This window comes from Vulpes vulpes, chromosome 9, assembly GCF_048418805.1.
Source record: "Vulpes vulpes isolate BD-2025 chromosome 9, VulVul3, whole genome shotgun sequence".
Taxonomy (NCBI): domain Eukaryota; kingdom Metazoa; phylum Chordata; class Mammalia; order Carnivora; family Canidae; genus Vulpes; species Vulpes vulpes.
Genome location: NC_132788.1, coordinates 56,152,627 through 56,178,243, shown reverse-complemented (window position 1 = coordinate 56,178,243; position 25,617 = coordinate 56,152,627). Strand labels below are relative to the sequence as shown.

Below are 25,617 nucleotides of genomic sequence, written 5' to 3'. Positions count from 1 at the left end.
CTGACACTCGCCACCCCCAGCCCACAGGGCTCTGCCCTTTCCTGGCCCCGCTGCTCCCGATGGGCTGACCCCCAGACCCACCTGAAGAGTCCACCTTGCTGCGGCTGCCCCGAGCAGGGCCTTCTGCGTAACAACAGTCCCAGCTGGGGCCCTGGGCCCAGAGGACAACCACCTGCTCCTGACACGGACTCCCAGGCACCCCCAGGAGCCCTCCAGGATGGGGGCCCCCGCCCCCAGAGCCTGCCGTCGGGTCCCCCATGGGAAAGACAAGATTCGCCCCGATGGCGGGCTGGCTCCCACTGCTGCTTCCTGGCCGTCTGCTCTGTGCTCTCCCCGGGCCACCTCGGGGGCTGTAGCAAGGCCAGCTCTGGCCGCCACCTCGGCTGTGAGATGGAGGGAGCTGGGACGGCTCTCCTCCCTCCCACGCCGGGGCTGTGTGCTTTGGGCCTCTGTCCCCACCTTGCATCCTGGGGCTGCCAGCACTTGCCTGCGGAACACGCTACAGACATGGAAGCTGCCCTTTCATATAAAAATCTTTATTAAAAATAGCTCTCTTCAGGATGAGTCATAAAACAGAAGCAACAAACAAATTTCTGCCACCTGAGCAGGAGGGAACGTGGCAGGCTGAGTGGGCCATGGAGAACTGGGAGCAGTACTCAACCCAGAAGGAAGAGCCTTGGCTGGTAACTGACACGTGGGACTGTGGGCCCAAGGCTGACACGTTTTCTCACTTCAAGGAGACAGCAGTAAGTCTTTTTAGGAAAAACTGCATCTTTTTAATGGTAGTCATCAAGTGACCTCCCTCCCCAGCAAATGACAGAAGAGAGGTAAATAAAACACAGGCAGCCTGTTAGCAGCCTGTTTTACATACTCAAGGTAAAAATAAGTGGGTTCCTATAATAGCAAAATGTTTGTACAAAAGTGACAGCTAAAGGGTTCAGAAGGCAGACAGCTTGCCAGGGAGGCACAGGCAGCCTGTCCCTTCAGATCAGGAGATGGGGTAAGAAAAGGTAAGAGGAGTAGCAGGACGCCTTGTAGTACCAGCCAGCCCGTATGCAATCCCAGGACAGCAGAGCCCTGTGGACTCACCAGGGGCCACTGGGGGGATGAGGGTCTCCCAGCAAATTTGCTGACCCTGAGCAGGTCCCAGCTCAGCCCTAATACCCCAGAAGTCTTTTGGCCTCTTCGCTCTGGGCCTGCAGGGTCTCACTAGCATACTTCTGGAGGAGTTCCATCTTCTTCCTTCGCACAAGTGCCTCCTCGATCTGTGGATAGGCAGGAGTCAAGGGCTCAGGCTTTCTTCTGCAGCCACGCCCTCCCTACCCTGCTGGATCCCAGCCAGGAGTGGGTTCCCAGGACAGAGGCCACCAAGGAGCCAAAACCCAGAGGCATCTCCCAGAACCCCATGCTTTCCCAGTGGAAGCATGGGAACAACAGTCTTTTTCAGCACCCCCTAGAGCAGATGAGATCCTGCCTCCTCAGATCCCACAGACTGGTGCCATGAGGTCGGAAGGATGAGGAAAACCCACCCTCCTACTCTGAGCGGTCTGCTTTAGAGACGAGGGTCACCTCCCCCCCCCCAGCACTGGGGAAACCCCCCAGCAAGGGCAGCACCCAGCTTCTGTCCTACCTCTTGCTGGGATGGCACTGGGACATGGGCAATGAACTTCTGTTGTCCATCTTCACCTCCTTTCTCCTGGCTGCCTTCCTCATCAGACTACAAACAGAAAAACCAAAAAGTCAGGGAGCAGGAGCCCATTTAAACACATGTTGGTACTGCTACAAAATGCACAGCTCTACAGCTATTTAAGAGGACAAAACAAAAGGAATGAGAAGTTCAGTGCTCGGAAAGACACAAAGACACACCGTTAACTATTTAAAAAGCAACAAAGCACTCTGTAAATTATGGCACCTTTTGTCTGAGGAAAGAAAGAAACAATAGAAACTAGTGACAGCAGTGAGAATCAGATGCATGTCTGCACCTAGAGCACTAAGGAATCTTTGTTGATCTGTATATATTTTTTGGCTTTTGAACTTTGTGAATGTCACTTATTTTGTTTAATTAAAATTTAAAACTGTACCACATATAGAAAAAAAATCAGAGTCTGCATGTGAGTCAAAAGAGATTAACTAATAACCTAAGGAAGTAACGTGGCCTTGGAAATCTGAGGAAAAAGGACTCCTATGAGGTGGTGGGCCCCACCGCTCGGCAGTCTTGGGACCAGATGCTCTGCAGCAGCCTCTCTGCACACCCACTGCCAGGTGGAGCTGGCGGGAAACACTTTGGCAGAGCCTCTGAGATGCTACTGGTAGGAGGGCACACCGGCCCCAGCGCTCTGGAAGATGGCTTAGCTCTATCTACTGAAGCCCAGTACATGCTTACCCTAGGAGCTGATAATTCCACTCCTCAGTGTGCACTCAACATAAACAGCTGCCTATGAACCAGAAAGGCCACATTAGTCTTATTTGGTATAGCCCCAAACTGGACACAAAACAGACACCCAGGGATCCCTGGGTGGTGCAGCAGTTTGGCGCCTGCCTTTGGCCCAGGGCGCGATCCTGGAGACCCAGGATCGAATCCCACGTCAGGTTCCTGGTGCATGGAGCCTGCTTCTCCCTCTGCCTATGTCTCTGCCTCTCTCTCTGCCTCTCTCTCTCTCTCTCTCTCTCTCTGTGTGACTATCATAAATTAAAAACAAAACAAAACAAAACAGACACCCATGACCATTAGACACCAAAGAGTATGCATGATTCTATTGAGAGACATAAAGTTCAGAAACAGGTAAGAGCATAAGGGTTACTAGAGGTCAGGAGAGTAACACCCGGGGGGCAGGAGCAAACTTCTGTGCAGCCAGTGACTCTAATAAATATTGTTTATGTTTCTTCACATAATAAATTAATTTTTCAATTTCAAAAAAAAAAAAGCTCGGAGCTTATTCTAGGGTGCTAGTCATGTTCTGTTTCTTCAGCTGGTATTTGCTTCATGGGGTGGTTCACCCTGTGAAAATGCTCCAGCCTGTACACTTGCCCCTTGCATATTCTCTCTATATGGAATACTGTTCAACAATAAAAAGGAATGAGCTTTTTTTTTTTTTAAGATTTTATTTATTTATTCATGAGAGACTCAGAGAGAGAGAGAGAGAGAGGCAGAGACACAGGCAGAGGGAGAAGCAGGCTCCACTCCACACAGGGAGCCAGACGTGGGACTCGATCCTGGGCCCCCAGGATCATGCCCTGAGCCAGATGGTCAACTGCTGAGCCACCCAGGTGTCCCAGGAGTTAACTCTTATTTTTTTCTTTTAAAGATTTTATTTATTCATGAGAAACAGAGAGGCAGAGACACAAGCAGAGAGAGAGGGAGAAGCAGGCTCCATGCAGGGAGCCCAACATGGGACTCGATCCCAGGTCTCCAGGATCACGCCCTGGGCTGCAGGCAGCACTAAACCGCTGGGCTACCGGGGCTGCCCAGGAGTGAACTCAAATTCAACAACTTCGCTGGACCTCAAGGGCACTGTGCTGAGTGTAGGGACCATCCCCAAAGGTGACATACAGTAAGATTTCATTTATGCAACATTCTCAAAATGACAGAAATCTAGAGATAGAGAACAGACTGGAGTTTGCCAGGGGCAAGGGATGGGGGACGGTGGGAGGTAGGATTCTGTAAGGGGGTGGCGCCTGGAGGGAAAATTTCTGTATCCTGACTGAAATGGTAGTCACAAAGACAAGTGGGTGGCTTAGTCAGTTAAGCCTCCGACTCTTGGTTTCAGCTCAGGTCATGATCCCAGGGTCCTGGGACTGAGCCCTGTGTCTGGCTCCATGCTGATCATGGAGTCTGCTTAAGACTCTCTCTCCCGGGGATCCCTGGGTGGCTCAGCGGTTTAGCGCCTGCGTTTGGCCCAGGGCGTGATCCTGGAGTCCCGGGATCGAGTCCCATGTCGGGCTCCCAGCATGGAGCCTGCTTCTCCCTCTGCCTGTGTCTCTGCCTCTATCATAAATAAATAAATAAATCTTAAAAAATAAAAACAAAAAACAAACTAGAGAGTCAAGTTTACCTCTTAATGAAAAAAAAAAAAAAAAAGACTCTCTCTCCCTCTGTCTGTCCCCACTGCATGCACACACCTACTCTCTCTTTCTCAAATGAAGAAATCTTAAAGAAAAAGAAAAAGAAGAAGAAGAAGAAAAAGAAATGGTGATTCCACAAATCTACACATGTGATAAAAGATGCAAAACTCTACACACTCATTACACCAACTCCGTTTCCTAGCATGGATATTGTACTATCTATCACTCTGGAAGATGTAATCATTGGTGGAAACTGAGTGAAGGATACACAGGACCCTCTGTACTACCTTTACAACTTCCTATAAATCATTTCAAAATTAAAAAAAAAAACAACACAACAATCTTTGGTGTCTCTCCACTGCTCTCCAGATAGAAGCAAACCCTCCTCACAGTGGAACCAGGGCACTTGCTTATCCTGCTTTGCCCCTCTCTCCCGCCTCCTCTCCTCTCCCCGCCAGCGGCCCACACTATGCTCCAGCCACACTGGCCTGTCCTCTGTCCCTCACACTCCCACAGCATCTCTCAGTACATGCTGCTCCCCTCTGCCTGGAACACTCTTCCCCCACTGCCTCTCACTTGATTAACTTCTGATCTTCCAGGCCTCAGCTGAATGGTCAGCTCCCCAGGCAAAGTTTCACAGGCTCTCCCCGCACCATGTCACCATCTCAGAGCCACTGTGACAGCCACTGTTTTCCAACAACTATACCACTGGACTGTCTCCCCACTGACTTTAAGCTACAAGCAGAGTTTCTTGACTGCTGTGCCCCTGGCATATTAGCAAACATCTGCTGAAAGACAAATGAATATTTGCAGCTAAACAAGACCTTCCAGGGATCCCTGGGTGGCTCAGCGGTTTAGCACCTGCCTTCGGCCCAGGGCGTGATCCTGCAGTCCCGGGACTGAGTCCCACATTGGGCTCCCTGCATGGACCCGCTTCTCCCTCTGCCTATGTGTCTCTCTCTCTTTGTCTCTCTCATGAATAATTAAATAAAATCTTTAAAAAAATAAAGAAAGAAAGATCTTCCTAGGTAGGGGTGCCTACATGGCTCAATGGGTTAAGCATCTGACTCTTGATGTCAGCTCAGGTTTTGATCTCAGGGTCATAAATTCAAGTTCTGCATTAGGCTCCACTTAGGAAAAAAAAGGGATAGAAGAAGGAAGGAGGAAAGGGAAGGAAGGAAGGAGGAAAGGGTAGGAAGAGAGAAGGAAAGGGAAAAAAGGGAGGGAGGGAGGACCTTTCTAGAGCATGCTGCCAGCTTGCCTCAAATGCTTCACTGTCCCGACTGTTTATGAGCCAGACCTGCACAAGAACCTGAGGTCTGCTATGTGATGTTGACCAAGTCACTAAACTTCTCTGTTTCTTTGTCACTGATGTCATGACAAGCTCCTCACACAGGACCTGACCTACTGCCCATGCACAGCTAATTCTCCTCCCCTTCTCAGTCTAGCAAATCCATTTCATTCTTTCTTCACTTTTCCAAGGAACAAGGCCTGCCATGCAGGACAGCCTAGAGCTAGGAGGCTCTGCCTGAAAGGCAGGATAATACCTCCACTTTCAACTGTGACCTTCTGAATAAGTCCCTTCTCTGCTCTAGGTTGGTTTCTATTCCTAACATGAGGGTATGGGGGTGTTAAGACTGCAGAGGAGCTACTGGCACTGCCATTTAAAAAGAAATGATGAGGGCAGCCGGGTGGCTCAGCGGTTTAGTGCCACCTTCAGCCCAGGGCCTGACCCTGGAGACCTGGGATCAAGTCCCACGTCAGGCTCCCTGCATGGAGCCTGCTTCGCCCTCTGCCTGTGTGTCTTTCTTTCTCTGTGTCTCTCACGAATAAATAAATAAATAATCTTTTAAAAAAATAAAAAGAAATGATGAGAGGTGCCTATGTGGCTCAGTTGGTTGGGAGTGTGTCTTTGGCTCAGGTCGTGATCCCAGAGATCTGGGATGGAGCCCTGCATCAGGCTGCTTGCTCCCTGCACAGTGGGGAGCCTACTTCTCCCTCTGCCCTGCCCCCCACCCTGCTTATGCTTTCTCTTACTCTCTCAAATAAGTAAATAAATAAATAAGTTAATTTTTTTAAATTTTAAAATATATAAATAAGAAGAAAAGATGAGACCTACTGCTGACACCTTGATCTCAGACTTCCAGCCTTTAGAACTCTGAGTAAACCCATTTCTGGTGTTTAAGCCACCTAATCTGGTGTTTACAAAGCCCTGGTACTTTGTAAAGTATAAGCAACAAATACAATAGATCTATAATTTAATCTGAAAACATGATAATGATAAGTAAGTGAATAGAAAAATAACAAGAAATGATAAGGACAGGAGCCAGAACTCATATGGCTTCAAATGTGTTTACAAGTCCAACAGCAGTATATTCAGGAGGACCTACCACTAAAAAGCAGGTAAGTAATTCTGGGTGTAAAGTACAGTTTACAAAGTGCCCTCACGGCAATTCCTTTCTGGAACCCTCCCTGGAATGCTGAGAGGTGATCTTCATATCCATTTTCCATGTGAGGATGGGGAGTTCTCAGCTAGAAATAGGGGCAGGGCTAGGCTTGGACCCCGACCCCTCACCAATAAGCAGAGCCTTCCTACCACTCCACTGACTCTCCCAAGGCCTAGCCTTCGTGGCTCGGAGCAAAAGGCAGTGAGCACTGGAGCCCCTTTTGCCCACAGTACCTCCTCTTCGGTGACAGCATATATATTGATCTCTTCCTCCTCTTCTTCCTCCTCCTCCTTTTCTCCTCTTGCCAGCCGGGCTTCTCTCTCTGCTTTCCACTTTTCCACTAATCCAGCCCTGACTGGAGAAACAAAAGAGCAGGTGCTGCTTAGGCCTCTAAATTAGCTTTACACGCAATACAGGGTGAGGCCTACATGTCCCCTCTGAAGAGGAATACCCTCCATTTCGTCCTGGCGAGCAGGAGTGGGATATGAGATCTAGTCTAGTCATACCATAGCTCTAGCTGTAAATCACAACAAGGCAGCTTTCCAGGGGATGTCCCCAGATCATTTCCAGTTCAGCAAACTGAGTGGCTTCCTGACACACTCATGTGAAAAAGAAGACAGAGCAGTACAGCTAGCCAGAAAAGGGCTCAGACTCCTGACCACCTGCACCCAAAGCACAAACTCAACACACCACAGTAAGATTAGCACTCACTTATTCTTCACGGGGCCATCATGAGGCTTCAGAACAGTATCCATAAAACACTTATTAGCACGGTGTTTGGCATGGGGAAAGTACTCAGAAAGAGCCACTTATTTGCTCTACACTAATAACATATTAGCTATATTCAAAGCAGATCTAAAAGCTACTTAAATGGACCATTTCCTGATTTCAAGAAAGGCCAACATGGGAAGGAATCCAGATGATGAATTCCAGGTGGATGGGGAATAGGTCCAATGTCACTCTTGGGCTTCCCCAACCTGCTGCTTCTGGCCCAAACACAGCCCTGGACCGCAATGTAGTTACTGAGGGTGAGGTCATTATTAGCTCATTTCCTCCAAAGTCCATTAGCAATAAAACAAAATTGCTTCCAGCAGAGAGCACTATCTAAAAATCCATTTTCGGGATCCCTGGGTGGCGCAGCGGTTTGGCGCCTGCCTTCAGCCCAGGGCGCGATCCTGGAGACCCGGGATTGAGTCCCACGTCGGGCTCCCGGTGCATGGAGCCTGCTTCTCCCTCTGCCTATGTCTCTGCCTCTCTCCATTTTCAAAGACAGAACAGAAACCAGATGCCATTTATAATGAAATGAAATGCTCATGGGGCACCTGGGTGGCTCAGTGGTTGAGCATCTGCCTTCGGATCAGGACGTGATCCCGAGTCCTGGGATCAAGTCCCACATCAGGTTCCCTGCAGGGAGTCTGCTTCTCCCTCTGCCTATGTCTCTGCCTCTCTCTCTGCTCATGTGTCTCTCATGAGTGAATAAATAAAATCTTGAAAGAAGGAAAAGAAAAGAAAAGAAAAGAAAAGAAAAGAAAAGAAAAGAAAAGAAAAGAAAAGAAAAGAAAAGAAAAGAAAGAAAAAAGAAAAAGAAAGAAAGACAGACAGACATGGATGGAACTGGAAGGTATTATGCTGAGTGAAGTAAGTCAATCAGAGAAGGACAAACATTATATGTTCTCATTCATTTGGGGAATATAAATAATAGTGAAAGGGAATATAAGGGAAGGGAGAAGAAATGTGTGGGAAATATCAGAAAGGGAGACAGAACATAAAGACTCCTAACTCTGGGAAACGAACTAGGGGTGATGGAAGGGGAGGAGGGCGGGGGGGTGGGGGTGAATGTGTGACGGGCACTGAGGGGGGCACTTGACGGGATGAGCGCTGGATGTTATTCTGTATGTTGGTAGATTGAACACCAATAAAAAATAAATTTATTTAAAAAAAAAAGAAAGAAAAGAGAAAATGAAATGCTTGTAGACCTACATTTCTTTTCGTATTCCTGTTCCAAAGGCACGATGACACCATCATCTTCATCAAGGTAACCATAGTATTCAAAATCGATTGCTTTCATGAGCTCGGCACGTGTCTTTCTTGGAGGAGGAAGAGCTAGAAGAAACAGCATCAACTTAGCTAAACACCCCACCACAATTACCCCGGAGCCTGCATCCTGTACCATGTTACACAGGCAGGGAGTATTTGTGCTCAAGAAAATACCAGGACATAGGCACTTCCTATCCTAGAAACAGAATTATGTAAGTGGTAAAAACCTTTTTTAAATCAGTCTTGAAATCTTTAACCCTATTAGTCTATTGAGAAGAAATTTATCTTAAAGAACAAAAACAAACTCTGGCAAAGCTGTATGGACAGAGATGTAGGTTGTTACAGAGTTGTGAAAACCTAGAATAACTAGGGCTATAAACCACAGGATGAGTATGGAATGGGGTCACTACAGCCCCTCTTTCACTATTTCACGGATGTTTTGATAACACAGGAAATGTCGCGAGGTTTAATGAAAAAAATATGATGGAGAAGTAGAAGTATATAGATAAGACAAAAGAAACTAAAAACAAATCAAAAAGATAAATGAGAAAGTCCTGAAGAAAATATTTTCAGACTAATATTCTGAACTACTCAGAATATTTAAGTAATTTTTGAAAATCAAAAGGGAGGGGTGCTTGCCTGTCTCAGTCAGTGGAACATTCAACTCTTGATCTCAGGGTCATGAGTTCAAGCCCTATGTTGGGTGTAAAGATTACTAAAAATTTTTTAAATATCTTAAAAAAAAAATCAACGGGGAAATGATAACCCAACAGATAGGTGAAAGAGTAAAAGCTGTTATTTCCAGAAGAAAAAATTCATATTTATAACAATTTTAATTAGTAACTAAATTCAATGATTGACTTCATTAGTAATCAAAGAAACAAAAAGTAAAAATATTGTATCTTCAACCATCAGATCAACAGAAGTTTTATAATTCTGGAAAACTAGAAATAGCTAAAGGTCTACCAATGCATAAATGGTTATGTGAAGTTTCATATGCTTTTAATCCTTCACATCCACTCACAGAGCTCTAAGCAGAAGGATGGGAAGATATCAATGCAGAACACAACACAACAGGTATGGGGGAGCCACCGTGTCTTGGCAGGCCTCCACCTATCACCCTGACACTAGTAACAGCAACTCTGTCTGCCCCTCCACCACTCTTGGTCCCTGCCCCTGACCATGCTGGCTATACCCAGGACCAAGTACAGGGCTAACACTGGGCTGACTCGACTCAGAACACTGTGTTCCTCCCAGTCACGAGGACTGGTTTAAGGATGGGACTATGATCCAATCAAAGCCAACCAGATTCAATTCTAAGAGTTTTGCCTGAACTGCTTGGGGAAAAAAAAATCTCTCGCTGAGAGAGGACAAAATGTAAATTGATGATGGACCACTTGCCACCACAAGCAGAAGGCCAGATAGAGAAAAAGAAGTTCAAAAAAAAAAAAAAAAAAAAAAGAAGTTCACAGGATGGAAGTCAAAACTGCAACATGGAGCAAATGTGACTTGGAATCAGCTATTCCTGAAGACAAACTACCCATGGGTTTTTCAGTTATGTGAGTCAATAAATTTACTTTTCTGCCTAAGCCGAACTGGGGTTGAGTCATCTCTCACTCATACTGATGAAATTTAGCTGATGAAATAAGAATGTAAGTGCATAAAAAAGGCCTGGAAGGAAATGTACCAAAATAGATAATTATAATTACCAGTAATCCAGGGGCACAGGTATGGGGGGACCCAGATAGCACCAAGGGACAGTGCTATCTGAATTAGACTCATTAAGATTGACTTAAGCACTTTCAGAGTGCCTGGGTGGCACATTCAGTTAAGCACCTGTCTTTGATTCAGGTCATGATCTCCAGGCCTGGGGATCCAGCCCCGCATTGGTCTCCCTCTCCCTCTGTTCCTCCTCCCTGTTTGTGCATTCTCTCCTCCATTCTCTCAAATAAAAAATCATCTTTAAAAAAAAAAGAGAGAGAGACTTAAGCATTTTGTTTATTTTAAAAAACTGACAACTGATTTTTTTTTAGAAAAATGCAAATTAAAAAAAATAACATGTAGAGCATAATCTCAATAGAGGAGCCCCCCCTTCAGCACATGTATTTTCATACATAAGAATTTTTTCTTCTTAAATTATCAGCTTTGATTCTTTGACCAAACTGTTGGGTTATCACTTCCCTTTAAAAACTGGGAGGGGGACACCTGGGTGGCTTAGCGGTTGAGCGTCTGTCTTTGGCTCAGGGCCTGATCTGGGGGTCTGGGGTCCGGGGATCGAGTCCCACATCGGGCTCCCTGTGGGGAGCCTGCTTCTCCCTCTGCCTGTGTCTCTGCCCCTCTCTCTGCGTCTCTCATGAATAAATAAAATCTTTAAAAAAATAAAAATAAAAATAAAAACTGGGAGGAAACATGCCCCAATAGGTCAACAACTGTCATCTACAAGATGTGAAAATATGAGGGTTTTTTCCCTGATTTTCTGTATTTTACAACTTCTCTGTAATAAAACTATATTACTTTCATAATGAACAGCATAATACTTAAACTTAAGAATTATTTTCTAAAGAATTTTTTTTAAAGATTTTTTTTTTAATTTTTTTTTTTTTAATTTATGATAGTGAGAAAGAGAGAGAGAGAGAGAGAGAGAGAGAGGCAGAGACACAGGCAGAGGGAGAAGCAGGCTCCATGCACCGGGAGCCTGATGTGGGACTCGATCCCGGGCCTCCAGGATCGCGCCCTGGGTCAAAGGCAGGCGCCAAACCGCTGCGCCACCCAGGGATCCCCTTTTTTAAAGATTTTATTTGTAAGTAATCTCTACACCCAGCATGGGGCTCAAACACACAACCCTGAGATTGAAGAGTTGCACATTCCACCAAGTGAGCTAATAAGCACCCTGAATTATTCTTTTTTTTAAAGATTATTTTTTAGTGGGGTGGGGATGGTAGGGCAGAGGGAGAGGAAGAGAGAGAATCTCAAGCAGACTTCCTGCTAAACGCAGAGCATGACACAGGGCTTGATCTCTCGAACCTGAGATCGCAACCGTCAGGGATCCCTGGGTGGCTCAGCGGTTTAGTGCCTGCCTTTGGCCCAGGGCGTGATCCTGGAGTCCCAGGATTAAATCCCGCATCAGGCTCTCTGCATGGAGCCTGCTTCTCCCTCTGCCTGTGGTCTCTGCCTCTCTCTCTCTCTCTATCATGAATAAATAAATAAAATCTTAAAAAAAAAAAAATCAAGAGTCAGATACTTAACCGACTGTGCCACCAGGTGCCCCTACCCTGAATTATTTTTAAGTGTTATTAATAATGCATGCAAAACAGTCTGGGCATAATTAATTTAAAAATAAGCAGGGCTTAATACAGGTAGAATTATATTTTTAAACCAACAGAAAAACTGACTGGAAGGTAACACAGCAGAATACCAACAGTGGTGAAAATACTGGAGTCATTCTTCTCTGCTATTCATACTTTTTTCTATAAAGTTTTTAGACTACTTTCCTAAAATGCAAAATTAAAATCCACGAACACTCCAGGCTAGTGGTTTCCAACTGCGTTTGGGAAGGCCAAAGTTTGGCTGAAGCTCCCCAAGGCAACGGAAGGAGAAGGCAGTACAGGTGAGGGGACCAGCAGTGTGAATCCACTTTTCTCCATTTAGACCCACTGGGGTTCCACCCAATGTTGTACTCATTCTTTAGGTAGGATTTTTTTCAACTAGTAAGTATCTGAAACATGAACTTGTTTCAGTGAACAGTGGAGCCTGCTCTGATCATCTGAGGAAACTTCAAACAGGGAAACTCTTCATTCGTGGTAAGACTAGCACATGCAAAGAGTGAGAATTTGGCACCAGTCAATTCTGGATCCACTGCATAGCCCCAATTGCGTGCCCTGGACCTATGACTACAACTCCTGGAACTTACAGCTTCTCATTTAAAATATGGAACAACTGGGATGCTTGGGTGGCTCAGTGGTTGAGCATCTGGCTTCAGATCAGGGCTTGATTCTGGAGTCCTGGGATTGAGTCCCACATTGGGCTCACTGCAGGGAGCCCGCTTCTCCCTCTGCCTGTGTCTCTGCCTCTCTCTATGTCTCTCATGAATAAATAAATAAAAATCTTAAAAAAAAAAAGTCTGGAACAATCATTCTGACCCCACTGCTGTGTAGCTGAGAAACAATACAGGAAGAGCACTTAGCCTACAGATCTGTTATGATGATCATCAACAATGAGAGAAACATGAGCAGTTACTCACGTTCTTTTTCAAATAGCTCTCTGACACCAGGCAAATCCTTCGCCGCTCCAAAGTACTTGTAGCCTCGATTTCCTGGGACTTCTTTCCCTTCATGATCCAGCATTTTAGGACCAACTTTCTTATTGGGAAGGAAAAAGAGAAAATGGATCCGATCTTCTAACCCACTATTTCCGTGTTTGCAAATATACTTTAAGATAATAGCACTGAGGGATCCCTGGGTGGCGCAGTGGTTTGGCGCCTGCCTTTGGCCCAGGGCGCGATCCTGGAGACCCGGGATCGAGTCCCACGTCGGGCTCCCGGTGCATGGAGCCTGCTTCTCCCTCTGCCTGTGTCTCTGCCTCTCTCTCTCTCTTTGTCTATGCGACTATCATAAATAAATAAAAATTAAAAAAAAAAAAAAAAAAGATAATAGCACTGAATGTGGGAAAATACTGATGTACACAGAAAATACATTTTTTTGGTAAATTAAAATCAACCTAAATACCTAACAGTATGTGGATGATTTAAATTATAGCATAGTCAAGGATGGAATACATTCTATACCTTAAAAATGATGATTCTTATCAAACTTCATATTGCCTTAGGAAAACACTTACATAACCTAAGTGACAAAAGCTTAAAGAAACAATTGTAAACAACTTAAATGACAAGCAGTAAAAGACAAATGAAATACATCCTGATGATAGAATTCTATCCATTAAAAATGATGATGTCAGGGTGCCTGAGTGGCTCAGTCAGGTAAGTGTCTGCCTTTGGTCCAAGTCATGATCCCAAGGTCCTGGATTCAAGTCCCGCATCAGTCTCCCTGCTCAGTGGGGAGTCTGCTTCTCCTTCTGCCCCTCCCTCTACTTGTTCTCACTATCTTTCACATGTTCTCTCTCAAATAAATATTTATTTTAAAAAATGATGATGTCAACAACTACATGTATTATGTGACTCTGGATGAGGTCCTGTCTTAGAAGGGGAAATGCTAAAAAGGACATTATTGGGAAAATCAATGAAACAGCCAAGTAGGTTGGATAAAATGATCATATCAAAGTTAACTGTCCTTTTTTTTTTTTTTTAAGATTTTATTTACTTATTCATGAGAGACACAGAGAGAGAGAGAGAGAGAGGCAGAGACACCGGCAGAGGGAGAAGCAGGCTCCGTTCAGGGAGCCTGATGTGGGACTCGATCCCAGGTCTCCAGGATCACGCCCTGGGCCAAAGGCAGTGCCAAACTGCTGACCCACCATGGGTTCCCCAAAGTTAAATGTTATACTTGATAACTTTACACAGTTATGAGAACATTCTTACTCTTAGAAAATATACAGAGAAAAAAAAGGAAATACATAGAGAAGAAAAAAAAGAAAACACAGAGATACTAATTATTCAGGGTAAGGAAGCATGATTAAGCTTCAAATGGTTCAGAAAAAATAAATCTCAAAGTACAAATATAAAATGACAAAGTAAATACAGCAGAGTGTCAAAAACTGGTAAATCTGTAAGAAGGGTATATGAGAATTCTCTGTACTAACTTTCCAACTTTCTCAAAAATGCTTTTCAAAATAGTGATACAAATGGTTACTGACATGAAAATATGTTTCTGATAAACTGTTAGTGAATAAAGCACAGTTGGGGGCAGCCCCGGTGGCTCAGCAGTTGAGCGCCACCTTCAGCCCAGGGCCTGATTCTGGAGACCCAGGATTGAGTCCTGCGACGGGCTCCCTGCATGGAGCCTACTTCTCCCTCTGCTTGTGTCTCTGCCTCTGTCTCTCTCTGTGTCTCTCATGAATAAAATAAATATATATTTTTTTAAGATTCTATTTATTTATTCATGAGAGAGGCAGTGCCAAGAACCAGGGCTCAAGAAACATGAATGCCTCTCCTTCATTTTTACGCCAGGTACTAAAGTGAGAATTGTGTTAAACTTCCATAAAAATGCAAATACCAGCATGTCAGAAAACTTCACATATTTCCTGCCTAACACATTACAGCTCACTGATCAGGTCAAATGACCTAAGATACTTCTCTTCACAAACAAACAGGGTGGGCTCTGGGGTAGTATTTTTTAAAGTCAAGACCCAGGAGTAGGTGATGAAATCAATTAAGTGGGTCACAATCATCCATTTCTGATCCTTTACATCAGAATACAACAGAATAGGATATCAACATGCATCACACATACTATTTTTTCAGTACATTTTTGTACGTATCAGGTTATGACAGAGAGTTTATATACATGTATTTCACAATATAGGTCTTGGTCCTAAAAACCTAACAGCTAGTCTAGAGGATTTTATTTATGAAAGTTCAAAGAAAGGAAAGAATGGAGGGCCCCTGAGACCCCCTCAGGTAAAGAACCCAACAATGGCTGCCCTGACTCCCAAGGAGCTCAGAGATGATGCAAAGAGACCACGGTCATTTTTCTTTTTTTTTTTTTTAAGATCTGTATTCTTGGGCAGCCCCAGTGGAGCAGCAGTTTAGCGTAGCCTGCAGCCCAGGGCATGATCCTGGAAACCCTGTACCGAGTCCCACGTCAGGCTCTCTGCATGGTGCCTGCTTCTCCCTCTGCTTGTGTCTCTGCCTCTCTCTCTCTCCCTGTGTGGGTGTCTCTATGAATAAATAAATAAAATCTTTAAAAACAATAAAAAAGATTTGTATTCTTTTAGGTAATCTCTACACCCAACATGGGGCTCAAACTCACAACCCCAAGATCAAGAGTCACATGTTTCACAAAATGAGCCAGGCAGGCTCAGTTTTAAACAAGAGGCGCCCAGAGAGATTAAGTGGCTTACTCAAGAAAACTGGACAGTAAACTCAGGTGCCCTGTCTGCTCTGAGGGCTGTGCTATGGGGTCCTTTCCATGCTTCCTATCCACATCCAATGGACACTTTCCAAACCTTTCATTGCTCAGGTGCCTGCTCTGTGGCAGGCATGGGCTGGGAGCTGTAGGGGATGCAAAGCTACCCAGCCTGACAAAGCTCGCTAGCTGACCCCCAGGATCCATGGGGTTCTCCATGTACTCACCCCATAATCAGGACCACCCAGCTCCTTTATCCGGACTTCCCAGTGTCCTTTTTCTCTTAGCAGTTTATTAATTTCATCATTCAGGTCACGAATCCGGAATTCACCTAAACCAGCTAGAAAACAAACACATTAGTATCATTTCCTCAAAACAGCACTCAATGTTATACCCTCAAAAACGAACGTCAACACTTAGGAAGGTATACAGCACAAAAATACACATTTGAATTTATTTAAAAAAACCATCAACATCCCATAAAGGAAAAGGCAAGGATTATGAACAGAGTTCCCACCAGCCCAAGGGGGAATAAATCCTTGAAAAACAACATCCTGAGTAGTAACTGAAGAAATATAAACTGAAGCAAGCAAGAACTGCAGGCAGTTCCATTCATACAACTATTAAAGCATCTTTGTGGTGGTAGAACCTAGCATCCAACACCAGAAAAGATGCAGTGAGGCTGGCCTAAGCACCAGGGCCTGTGAGCATTCTGTGTTGGTCTCACCCTCTCAGGAAAGCAATGTGTTATTAACGGGGACATCTTTTGGCAGAGACTATACCGTAAGAATTAAGTCTAAGGGACTTATATAAAGGAATATGCACAAGGGACTTTCCTGAGATGTGGTCTATGGTGGCCAAGAGCTGGGAGCAGCTGGGGCAGCCCACCAGAGGAAGGAGAATAGCTAATGAACCCTGATATGTTGGAATATCACATGGCTGTCACAAGGAAGTATCCCTCCCTTTCTCCATTCGATGGCTTTTGTACCATTGTCAAAAGTCAACTGACCACATGTGTGGCCCTATTTCTATACTTCCTACTCTGTTCCAACCATCTGTCTCTCACCAATACCACATCGTCTGCAATACAGTAGCTTTATATTAAATCTTAGGGATCCCTGGGTGGCGCAGCAGTTTGGCGCCTGCCTTTGGCCCAGGGCGCGATCCTGGAGACCCGGGATCAAATCCCACGTCGGGCTCCCGGTGCATGGAGCCTGCTTCTCCCTCTGCCTGTGTCTCTGCCTCTCTCTATCTCTCTGTGACTATCATAAATAAATAAAAATTTAAAAAAAAAAATTTTTATATTAAATGTTAAATTAGGTGGTACGAATATTCCAATCTTGTTCTTTTTCAAAACTATTTGGCTATTCAAGCTCCTTTGCCTTTCCACTCAAAATGTAGCAAAAAAATCTGGCAACCTATACAAAAAACAATCTGTTGGGATTTTGGTTGTGAGTAGTTGAAAAGACAGAAGTGACATCATTACTATGCTGAGTCTTCTCATCCATGAATGCTGTGTATCCCTCCATGTACTTGGGTCTTTTCTGATTTCCTTCATCAGTGTTTTGTAGTTTTAAGCATACAGATTGCACACGTATTTTGTTAGATTTATACCTAAGTATTCCCTGTCTTTTGGCGCTCTTGTAAAGAACACTTTTTAAAAAAATTTTCAGTGCTTGTTTATAAAAGTAGAATTGATTTCTGTGTATTGACTTTCTATTCTGTGGCCTCACTAAACTCACTTATTTATTTTAGAAATCATTCCATAGATCTCCTGGGATCTTCTACATAATCCAGGAATAGAAAATTATATTTCTTCCCTTCCAATCTGTGTGCCTTTTATTTCCTTTTCTTGCCTTACTGTACTGACTAGGAATTCCAGTATGACCTAACAGAAGTGGTAAGAAGAGGTATCTCTGCATTGTTCCTGCTCTTAGGAGGAAAACATGCAATCAATCTTTCACCATGAAGTATAATGTTGGCTATAGGTTTTTTTCGTAGAAGTGCTTTATCACTCTCTCTCTCTCTGTGTGACTATCATAAATAAATAAAAATTAAAAAAAAAAAAAAAAAGGGGATCCCTGAGTGGCACAGCGGTTTGGCGCCTGCCTTTGGCCCAAGGCGCGATCCTGGAGACCTGGGATCGAATCCCACATCAGGCTCCTGGTGCATGGAGCCTGCTTCTCCCTCTGCCTATGTCTCTGTCTCTCTCTCTCTCTCTCTCTCTCTCTGTGTGACTATCATAAATAAATAAAAATTAAAAAAAAAAAATAGAAGTGCTTTATCAGGGTAAAAAAAAAAATTCCCTCTTATTCCCAATTAGTGGAGAGTTGTTATCATGAGTGAATGTTAAATTTTACCAAATACTTTTTCTGTATTTACTGAAAGGATCATGTGGTTTCTCTATTTTAGAATGGTGATACAATGAATTATATTAATTTCTAAATGCTGAATCAGCCATGCATTCCCAGGGTAAATCCCACTTGGTTGTGATTTATTATCCTTTTTTATAAATTGCTGGATTTGGTTTGCTAATACTCTGTTGAGGATTTTTGTGTCTATACACATGAGGAATATTAGGTGACAGTTTTTTTCTATTCGTGTAATGTCTCTTTTTGATTTTAGCATCCAGTAACGCTAATAGTAAAATTAATAAAACAAATGAGGAAGTATTCCTTCCCCTTCAATTTTCTGGAAGAAACTATGTTAAATTGGTATTATTTCTTCCTTAAAATTTGGTAGAACTGGCCATGGAAGCCATTTGGGCTTGGAGTTTTCTTTGCTGGAAGGCTTTAAAGTATGAATTCAATCTCTTTAACAGATATAGTGGTGTCTGGCTGGCTTAGTCAGTACAACATAGCATGACCCCAAGAACATGAGCTCAACCCTCACAGTGGGCATAGAGTTTATCTAAAAAGAAAAAAAAAAAAAAAAGAGGCAGCCCGGGTGGCTCAGTGGTTTAGCGCTACCTTCAGCCTGAGGCGTGATCCTGGGAACCCGGGATCGAGTTCCACGTCGAGTTCCCTGCATGGGGCCTGCCTCTCTCTCTCTCTCTCTCTCTCTCTGTGTCTCTCATGAATAAATAAATAAAATCTTAAAAAAAAATTTCTATTTCCTAAATAGATATAGGACTACTCAGGTTTTAATTTCCTTTAGAATTTTTTTTTTTTAAGATTTTATTCATTTATTCATGAGAGACATATAGAGAGAGTGGAGGGGGAGAGAGAGGGGCAGGGATATAGGCAGAGACATAGGCAGAGGGAGAAGCAGGCAGGCTCCATGCAGGGAGCCCGACATGAAACTTGATCCCAGGACTCCAGGATCACACCCTGGACCAAAGGTAGGCACCAAACCACTGAGCCACCCAGGGATCCCCTCCTTTTGAATTATTTTTGAACAGTGGCACTATTGATATTTGGTCAAATAATTCTTTGTAGGATGCTTAGCAGCATTCCTGGCTTTATCCACTAGATACCAGTAGCACTTCAAGTTGTAAAAATCAAAATTTCTCCAGATACTGACAAATGTCCATCCCCGGGAGTATCCTATAAATGTCAAAGTGATTAATATTATTGTTCAGTTCTTCTATGTCATTACTGATTTTTCTACTTGTTCTATTGATTATTGAGAGAAAAGTGTTGAAATCCCCAAGTCTAACTGTGGATTTGAGATTTAACACTTCAAAACAGGTTAGCTTACCATTCTGAATTTGAGCCACTTTTTTAGAGATCTCTCCAATGATCTGTGGAGAAAAAAAAAAAAAGACAGTAAATTCTCATGACTCTTGAATGTATCTGAAAGCACAGAAAAAACAACTCAAAATTAGTAACTAAAAATACTTAAGGGCATCTGGGTGACTCAGTCAGTGAAGTGTCTTCCTGTGGCTCAGGTCATGATCCCAGGGTCCTGGGACCGTGCCCCACACTGGGCTCCCTGCTCAGTGAGGAGTCTGCTTCTCTCTCTCTCTCCCTCTGCCTCTTCCCCCTGCTTGCGTTTTCTCTCTCTCTGTCAAATAAATAAATAAAATCTTAAAAAAAAAAAAAAAGATTTTAGTTGAGAGACAATGAGGAGAGAGAGAGAGCACAAACAGGGGGAGGGGCAGAGGAAGAAGGAGAGGCAGACTCTCCACTGAGCAGGGATCCCAGGACCCTGGGATCATGACCTGAGCTGAAAGCAGATGCTTGACTGAGCCACCCAGGTACCCCAACAAATAAAATCTTAAAAAAAAAAAAAAAAAAACAACAACTTAGAATTCTGGAAAAAAAATCATTTACATAAGAACAATTAGAAGGCAAATCAAAACCACAATGAGGTATCACCCTACACCTGTCAGAATGGCTAGAATCAAAAAGACAAGAAATAACAAGTGTTGGCAAAGATGTACAGAAAAGAGAGCCCTCACACACTGTTAGTGAGAACGTAAACTGATATAGCCACCATGGAAAACAGTATGAAGGTTCCTAAAAAAATTAAAAATAGAGATACTATAGATCCAACATTTCTACTACTGGGTATTTACCCAAAGAAAATGAAAACACTAATTTAAAAAAATATGTTAACTGCACTATTATTTGCAATACACAAGATATAAAAGCAACCCAAATGCCCAGGGAAAGATGAATAGACAAGGAAGAAGTAATGTATATACACAATGAAATATTACTCAGCCATAAAAAAAGAATGAGATCTTGCCATTTATGACAACATGAATGGACCTAGAGGGTGTTATACTAAGTAAAGTAAGTCAGACAGAGAAAGACAAGTATCATATGATTTCACTTATATGTAGAATCTAAAACACAAAAAAATAAACCAATAGAAGCATTCCGATAAATACAGAGAACCAATTCATGACTGTGAGAGGCGAGAGGGTAGGGGTAGACAAAATGGTGAAGGGGAGTATGGGAGGGACAGGCTTCCAGTTCTGGAATGTTAAGTCGTGGGTAAAAAGGTACAGCATAGGGAATATAGTCAATAATATTGTGATAGCATTTATGGTAACGGATGGTAGCTGAACTTGTGGTGTCCCCATGTTGTACACCTGAACTAATGGAACATTCTGTGTCAACTACACTTCATTTCAAAAAGAAACAATCAGAAACTTGTCACTTCTACTAAGACTAAATTCACCCAGAACATACTTGTCGTCTCCACTTCTCAGCTTTGGGCAGCTCAGTACATTCTGAGGCAAGGAAGGGTCTTCTTTCCTAAGAAGCAGCAAAATACATGTTACCACTGGATAATTACAAGCTTTATGCAGTATTTGCAGTTGATTAACCCCTGAAGACTAAATGCTGAACAGTCTAAAAATACATGTGAAGCTTCAGGTCCAGATGATCTTCATCAAGCCTTATATCTCATCCCACAGTCTCTACTTTGGAAGTAAGTATACATGCAAAAACATACATACACTGCACTGTATCTAGTAGAGTGAACCAATGGAAACAACTTAAAAGTCCAGTAATAGAGAGAGGGCTAAATAAGCTAGGTTATATCCATTTCATGGTATATTCATATTATCTTAAGAAATAATGGCTATCAGTGTTTAGAACAAACATACATGTATGTGAGCACATGAGCATGTATGTGTGTAATTTAAAAAAAAATACAGAAGTACTGGGATGCCTGGGTGGCTCAGTGGTTGAGCAACTAACTGCCTTTGGCTCAGGTCATGATCACCAGGGTCCTGGGATCGAGAGCCACATCAGGCTCCCTGCAAGGAGTCTGCTTCTCCTCTGCCTGTGTCTCTGACTTTCTCTTGTGTCTCTCATGAATGAATAAATAAAATCTTAAAAAAAAAAAAAAAAAAACAGAAGTATTGAAACAGTGGTACCTATTATTCCTGACCTGGCTAAGCCTCTATATGTTGAGACATTTATTGGTTTCCGCTTAGAGCTGCTCCACAGCACTTCCTATTATTCAATATTAGACAGAGTTCGGATCATATGGGAAGCCAACCATCATAATACAGAGGCGGTGGCAGAAGCATCAGCTAGATCATTACGCTGCCCCAGCTAGAGAGGTACACCTACACTTCAAGTGTGCAGACTTGTAAGAATGTCAACAAGTACAGACAGTGAAACGAATAGGAAGTCTAGTCTGCTCAGGAGGGAGTTTTACCACATTTGTTCTTGATACTTTATAATTCATGAGGAAGATTTACACCAACCTTCACTTTTCCCTCTTCCAGTTGAGCTTGGCGAAATCTTGCTAAGGCCGTCCTACCAGGAAGAGAGAAGACTCCATTAGATACTGCTCAGATTTATCACCCAGGTTCCTAGATGGGGAAGATCTGCTCATGACCATAACAAAAGCCATTCATTACTATTATTCATATATGCTATATTTTTAATGATAATTATTATTCACAAAAAAAGAGAGCATACACGAGCATGTGCAAGAGATTAAGACACTACAGAGAAGTTATGAGGTTTTTTTTTTTTTTAATTTTATTTTAAAGTTATGGGTTTCCCTGTTCCAACAGTGGAACTTAAAAAAACCGCTAATGGGGATCCCTGGATGGCTCAGCGGTTTAGCGCCTGCCTTTGGCCCAGGGCGCGATCCTGGAGTCCCAGGATCAAGTCCCACGTCGGGCTCCCGGCATGGAGCCTGCTTCTCCCTCCTCCTGTGTCTCTGCCTCTCTCTCTCTGTCTGTCTATGATAAATAAATAAATAAATAAATCTTAAAAAAAAAAAAAAAAAAAAAAGGCCACTAATGTTCTTAAACACCCAAGTATCAATTTTACTTAGACTGTGCATTAAAAACTCTGGGAAACTGTACTGATCAGACCACTGTGGTGAGCAAGACATCCAGATGTTAAAAGGTAGTATAATGAGATGCCAAGTTGTCACTCTCACAGCCCCTGCACTATTCCCAAGTGAACGAATGTGTATCCAGTATAAGTCCTAGGATCTGTCAGTGAATATGTGCGGGGAAAACTAACAGCAAATATGGGAATACTATTTTAACACACATAGAGAAAGAAACATACCAAAAGGAATAAACACAAAAAGTGCTCTGTGGAGATAATTAAGTTACATAAAATTTATGGACAAAATTGAGCTGATACTTACATGGCCTTTTCTGCATTTCGGGCCTAAAAGAATAGAGAAGAGAAAAAAAATGCCCATGTTTAAAATATCCTTTTTTAATGTACTTCTTAGAGAAAAGTTATCACAAGGACAGTCACAAGCGCAGTTTGAACTAGTATATGTACACTGTTAACAACAACAAAAATCAAATGACGTCCAAATCCTGTCTTTACTTACACTGCTCCCTCCACTGTCCCCACACCCTTGGATCTGGCTAATTCCTAACCATCCTTCAAAATGTATCACCTGTGTCATTACCATCCCAGAAAGTTCTTCTGCAGTCCCTTCTTCCCAATTGGGGCTGCTACCTTTTGTCTGGATTTATAACCACCATGGTCCTTTCCACTCAGCATCCCAATTGACTATTTCCTGCCAGGAGAATTTCAGGAAGAAAAGACTGGCTTTTCCAACCTGAGTTTTATGTAAGTACCATCACGCTAGTGTCAAGACAATTGTCCATGAAACAGTGTCGAGCACAGAACATGTTTTCTGGGTTGTAGCATAAGTAAAAAGAGTACTTCCTAAATCAGGGACTTGAATTTTACCCCCGGGTCTTCCACTTACCATCCCTGAGAAGCAGTCTCTCAGTTTCCACACCTTTACAACAGGGATCAAACCTCTTATCTCACAGAGAATGTCATGATGAGTTAATGAGGAAAATACATGAAAATATCAGGTATGCAGTTTATAGATACTCAGCAAAAATGAGCTTAATTTAAATCTCCTTTCTGGCTCTCCCTTTCAGTGAACACAGAAGCAAACCTGGCAAAGGCTTGGTGGGCACATGAACACATTACCTACTAAGGAATAAAACAGAGCAGAGGAAGCCATCTTGAAGGCTAAGGCAGTGTCCTAGCTATTTCATTAAAGACTAGAGATTCTAAATATTTAATTTAATGTTTCTCAGTGCTTACTCCATTTTTAAAACACCATACTAGGTGCTGGCAATTTAGCCAAGGGTCTTCTTTTTGGGGGAACCTACTGGAACTTTCCCCCAAAACAACGAATCAATGTGGTAAGGGCATGTACCCAGGGTTAGGTAAGCCCACAGATAGGAACGTGTGATGTTGATGGTGTCATAAAATAACCAACAACTCCTGCGCCCAGAAATATCCAGGCCCAGGGATCCTTCTCCCCTGCTAGGGAATGGAGAGGTGCGATCCCCCGTTTGTTAGAGTTCAGGAACAAAGAGCCTCAAGGCTGAGCAGGGCAGTGTAAGGCAGTCATTCTCCCACAGAAAGGGCTGCTTCTAGCCCACTGGCTTCTCTCCATCCTGGGATCTTGGGCTCATTACTCTCCAAGAGCTTGCAATACTTCTACTCCGTCGCTGCGCCGTGTCCTTCCTATGGGGGCTTCACTTAATGGAAATATCATGGTTACAGACTCGCTTGGGCAGCTTCTGTGTGCCAACGCTATGTGTGTTCTCACAGCCACACGCAGGGAGCGCTTCTTGACCGCCTGGGGAAGCCACCAGGCGACTCGGACCACACGGAGCACACCCTCCTGGGACAGCACGGGGCCGAGCATCCCACGTCACTCAACACCCACGGCCGGTGCCCGGCCGGACACCGCGGCAGACATCAAGAAAGCAAGGCCTAGGGGCGCCCGGGTGGCTCAGCGGTTGAGCGCCTGCCTCGGGCTCAGGGCGTGATCCCTGGTCCTGGGATCCAGTCTCCGCATGGGGCTCCGCGCAGGGAGCTTGCTTGTGTCTCTGCCTCTCTGTCTCTCACGAATAAACCTTCAAACCCCCCAGACACACGTGGTCACAACCGCTGCCCATCTCCCGAGCGGGGCTTGGGGACAAACAGGTGGGCCCGCGCCGGGCTCCGCGGCTGGGAGCCTCCCGGCGCCTCTCCGTGCCTCAGTTTCCCCGAGCGGTAACTTAGAGCGCTAGGCCGACGCAGACAGGCGGCCGGAGCCGGTGACTCCGCCCCGAGGCTCCCTCACCCCCCACAACCTGAGACAGCGGAAGCCAGGAGGAGAAGGCCAAGCTGCAGGGGCCTGCGCCCCTGCACCGCGAGTGCCCGAACACGGCCAGGAACCCTCACAGCCCGCCCGCCCGCTCCCTCCGTCACGCACCCACCCAACTCACCATGGTTGCGTGAGGTCGCCGCCCTGGGGCCCCGCGGCCCCAGCCCCCGAAGCTTCACGGCCTCGGGCGAGGCCGACCCTGGCGGGAACTGAGGCACTCCCGCGGCCCACACCACGGACTTCTCCGTCGGAAGGACAAAGGGGAAGGACCGGAAGTGAGGGGCCGGAAGTGAACTGAGAATTGACACCGGGAGGAGGAAAGGGCAGCGGGCTCCCGCAGGGCGGGCCTTCCCTAGACGTCCGGACGTTGCACTCAGACGCGCGTACGAATGGGGGCGTTGGCGAAATTGCGCTTGCGTAGTGAGACGGACACGTTTGGGCTCCGCCCCTGGTTTTGCTCTGGCGATAACCAGTGCAGACGGTCTCGGGTTAACTCTTGGTCCTGCGGCGGCGGGGAGCGCGAGCTGGTTGCTGTCCCCCCCGCCCCCCCCGTGGCTTCTGGGGAGAGCAGACACGCCCTTCTGGAGGCCGCTCGTCCTCATGCCTCTGGGCGAAGTCCTCACCGGCGGGCTGGGCCGCTGAGCCAGCGTGCGTGAAGGGGGCTCGGCAGCGCCAGGAGCCGCAGCCGCAGCCGCAGCCGCAGCCGCAGCCCGGGGCGGGGCGGGGCGGGGCGGGGAGAGCGCGTGCGCTCCGCGAGCCCCACCCGGCGGGCCGGCCTCGCAAGCCCCTTCGCGTTGCCCCGTCATTTACGTGGGCCTTGCAGCTTCCGAGCTCTTCTCCTGGAATCGCGGGGCTCATCAGAGCCCGACCAGTGCTCGAAATCACACTCCTTTAAAAAAAGAGAGAAATGTAAGGCCCAGGGAAGAGAAAGCTCCGGACTGAGAGGCGGAGGTTGGTTCGAGAGGCGGTGTCCCCGCCCAGAAAGA

The 25,617-nt window shown here is 44.9% G+C and overlaps 1 protein-coding gene across 2 annotated transcripts; it reads right to left on the bottom strand.

Annotated features, from left to right (window-relative positions):
• Positions 1–520: 520 nt before the first annotated feature.
• ISY1 (ISY1 splicing factor homolog) lies at positions 521–25,353 on the bottom strand. 2 transcript variants are annotated; one of them, XM_025991567.2, is made up of 11 exons: positions 24,753–25,353; positions 22,643–22,665; positions 21,738–21,789; positions 20,710–20,775; positions 19,268–19,310; positions 15,796–15,908; positions 12,787–12,904; positions 8,490–8,612; positions 6,743–6,864; positions 1,631–1,717; positions 521–1,265 (listed from the first exon to the last, which is right to left on the bottom strand). In XM_025991567.2, the coding sequence occupies exons 1-11, from the start codon at positions 24,753–24,755 to the stop codon at positions 1,158–1,160; spliced, it is 858 nt and encodes a 285-aa protein (XP_025847352.1). In that variant the 5' UTR covers positions 24,756–25,353; the 3' UTR covers positions 521–1,157. The 2 variants fall into 2 exon arrangements, with proteins under 2 accessions (XP_025847352.1, XP_072576276.1); XM_072720175.1 differs by having other exon boundaries at positions 12,787–13,150; positions 24,753–24,927.
• Positions 25,354–25,617: the final 264 nt, after the last annotated feature.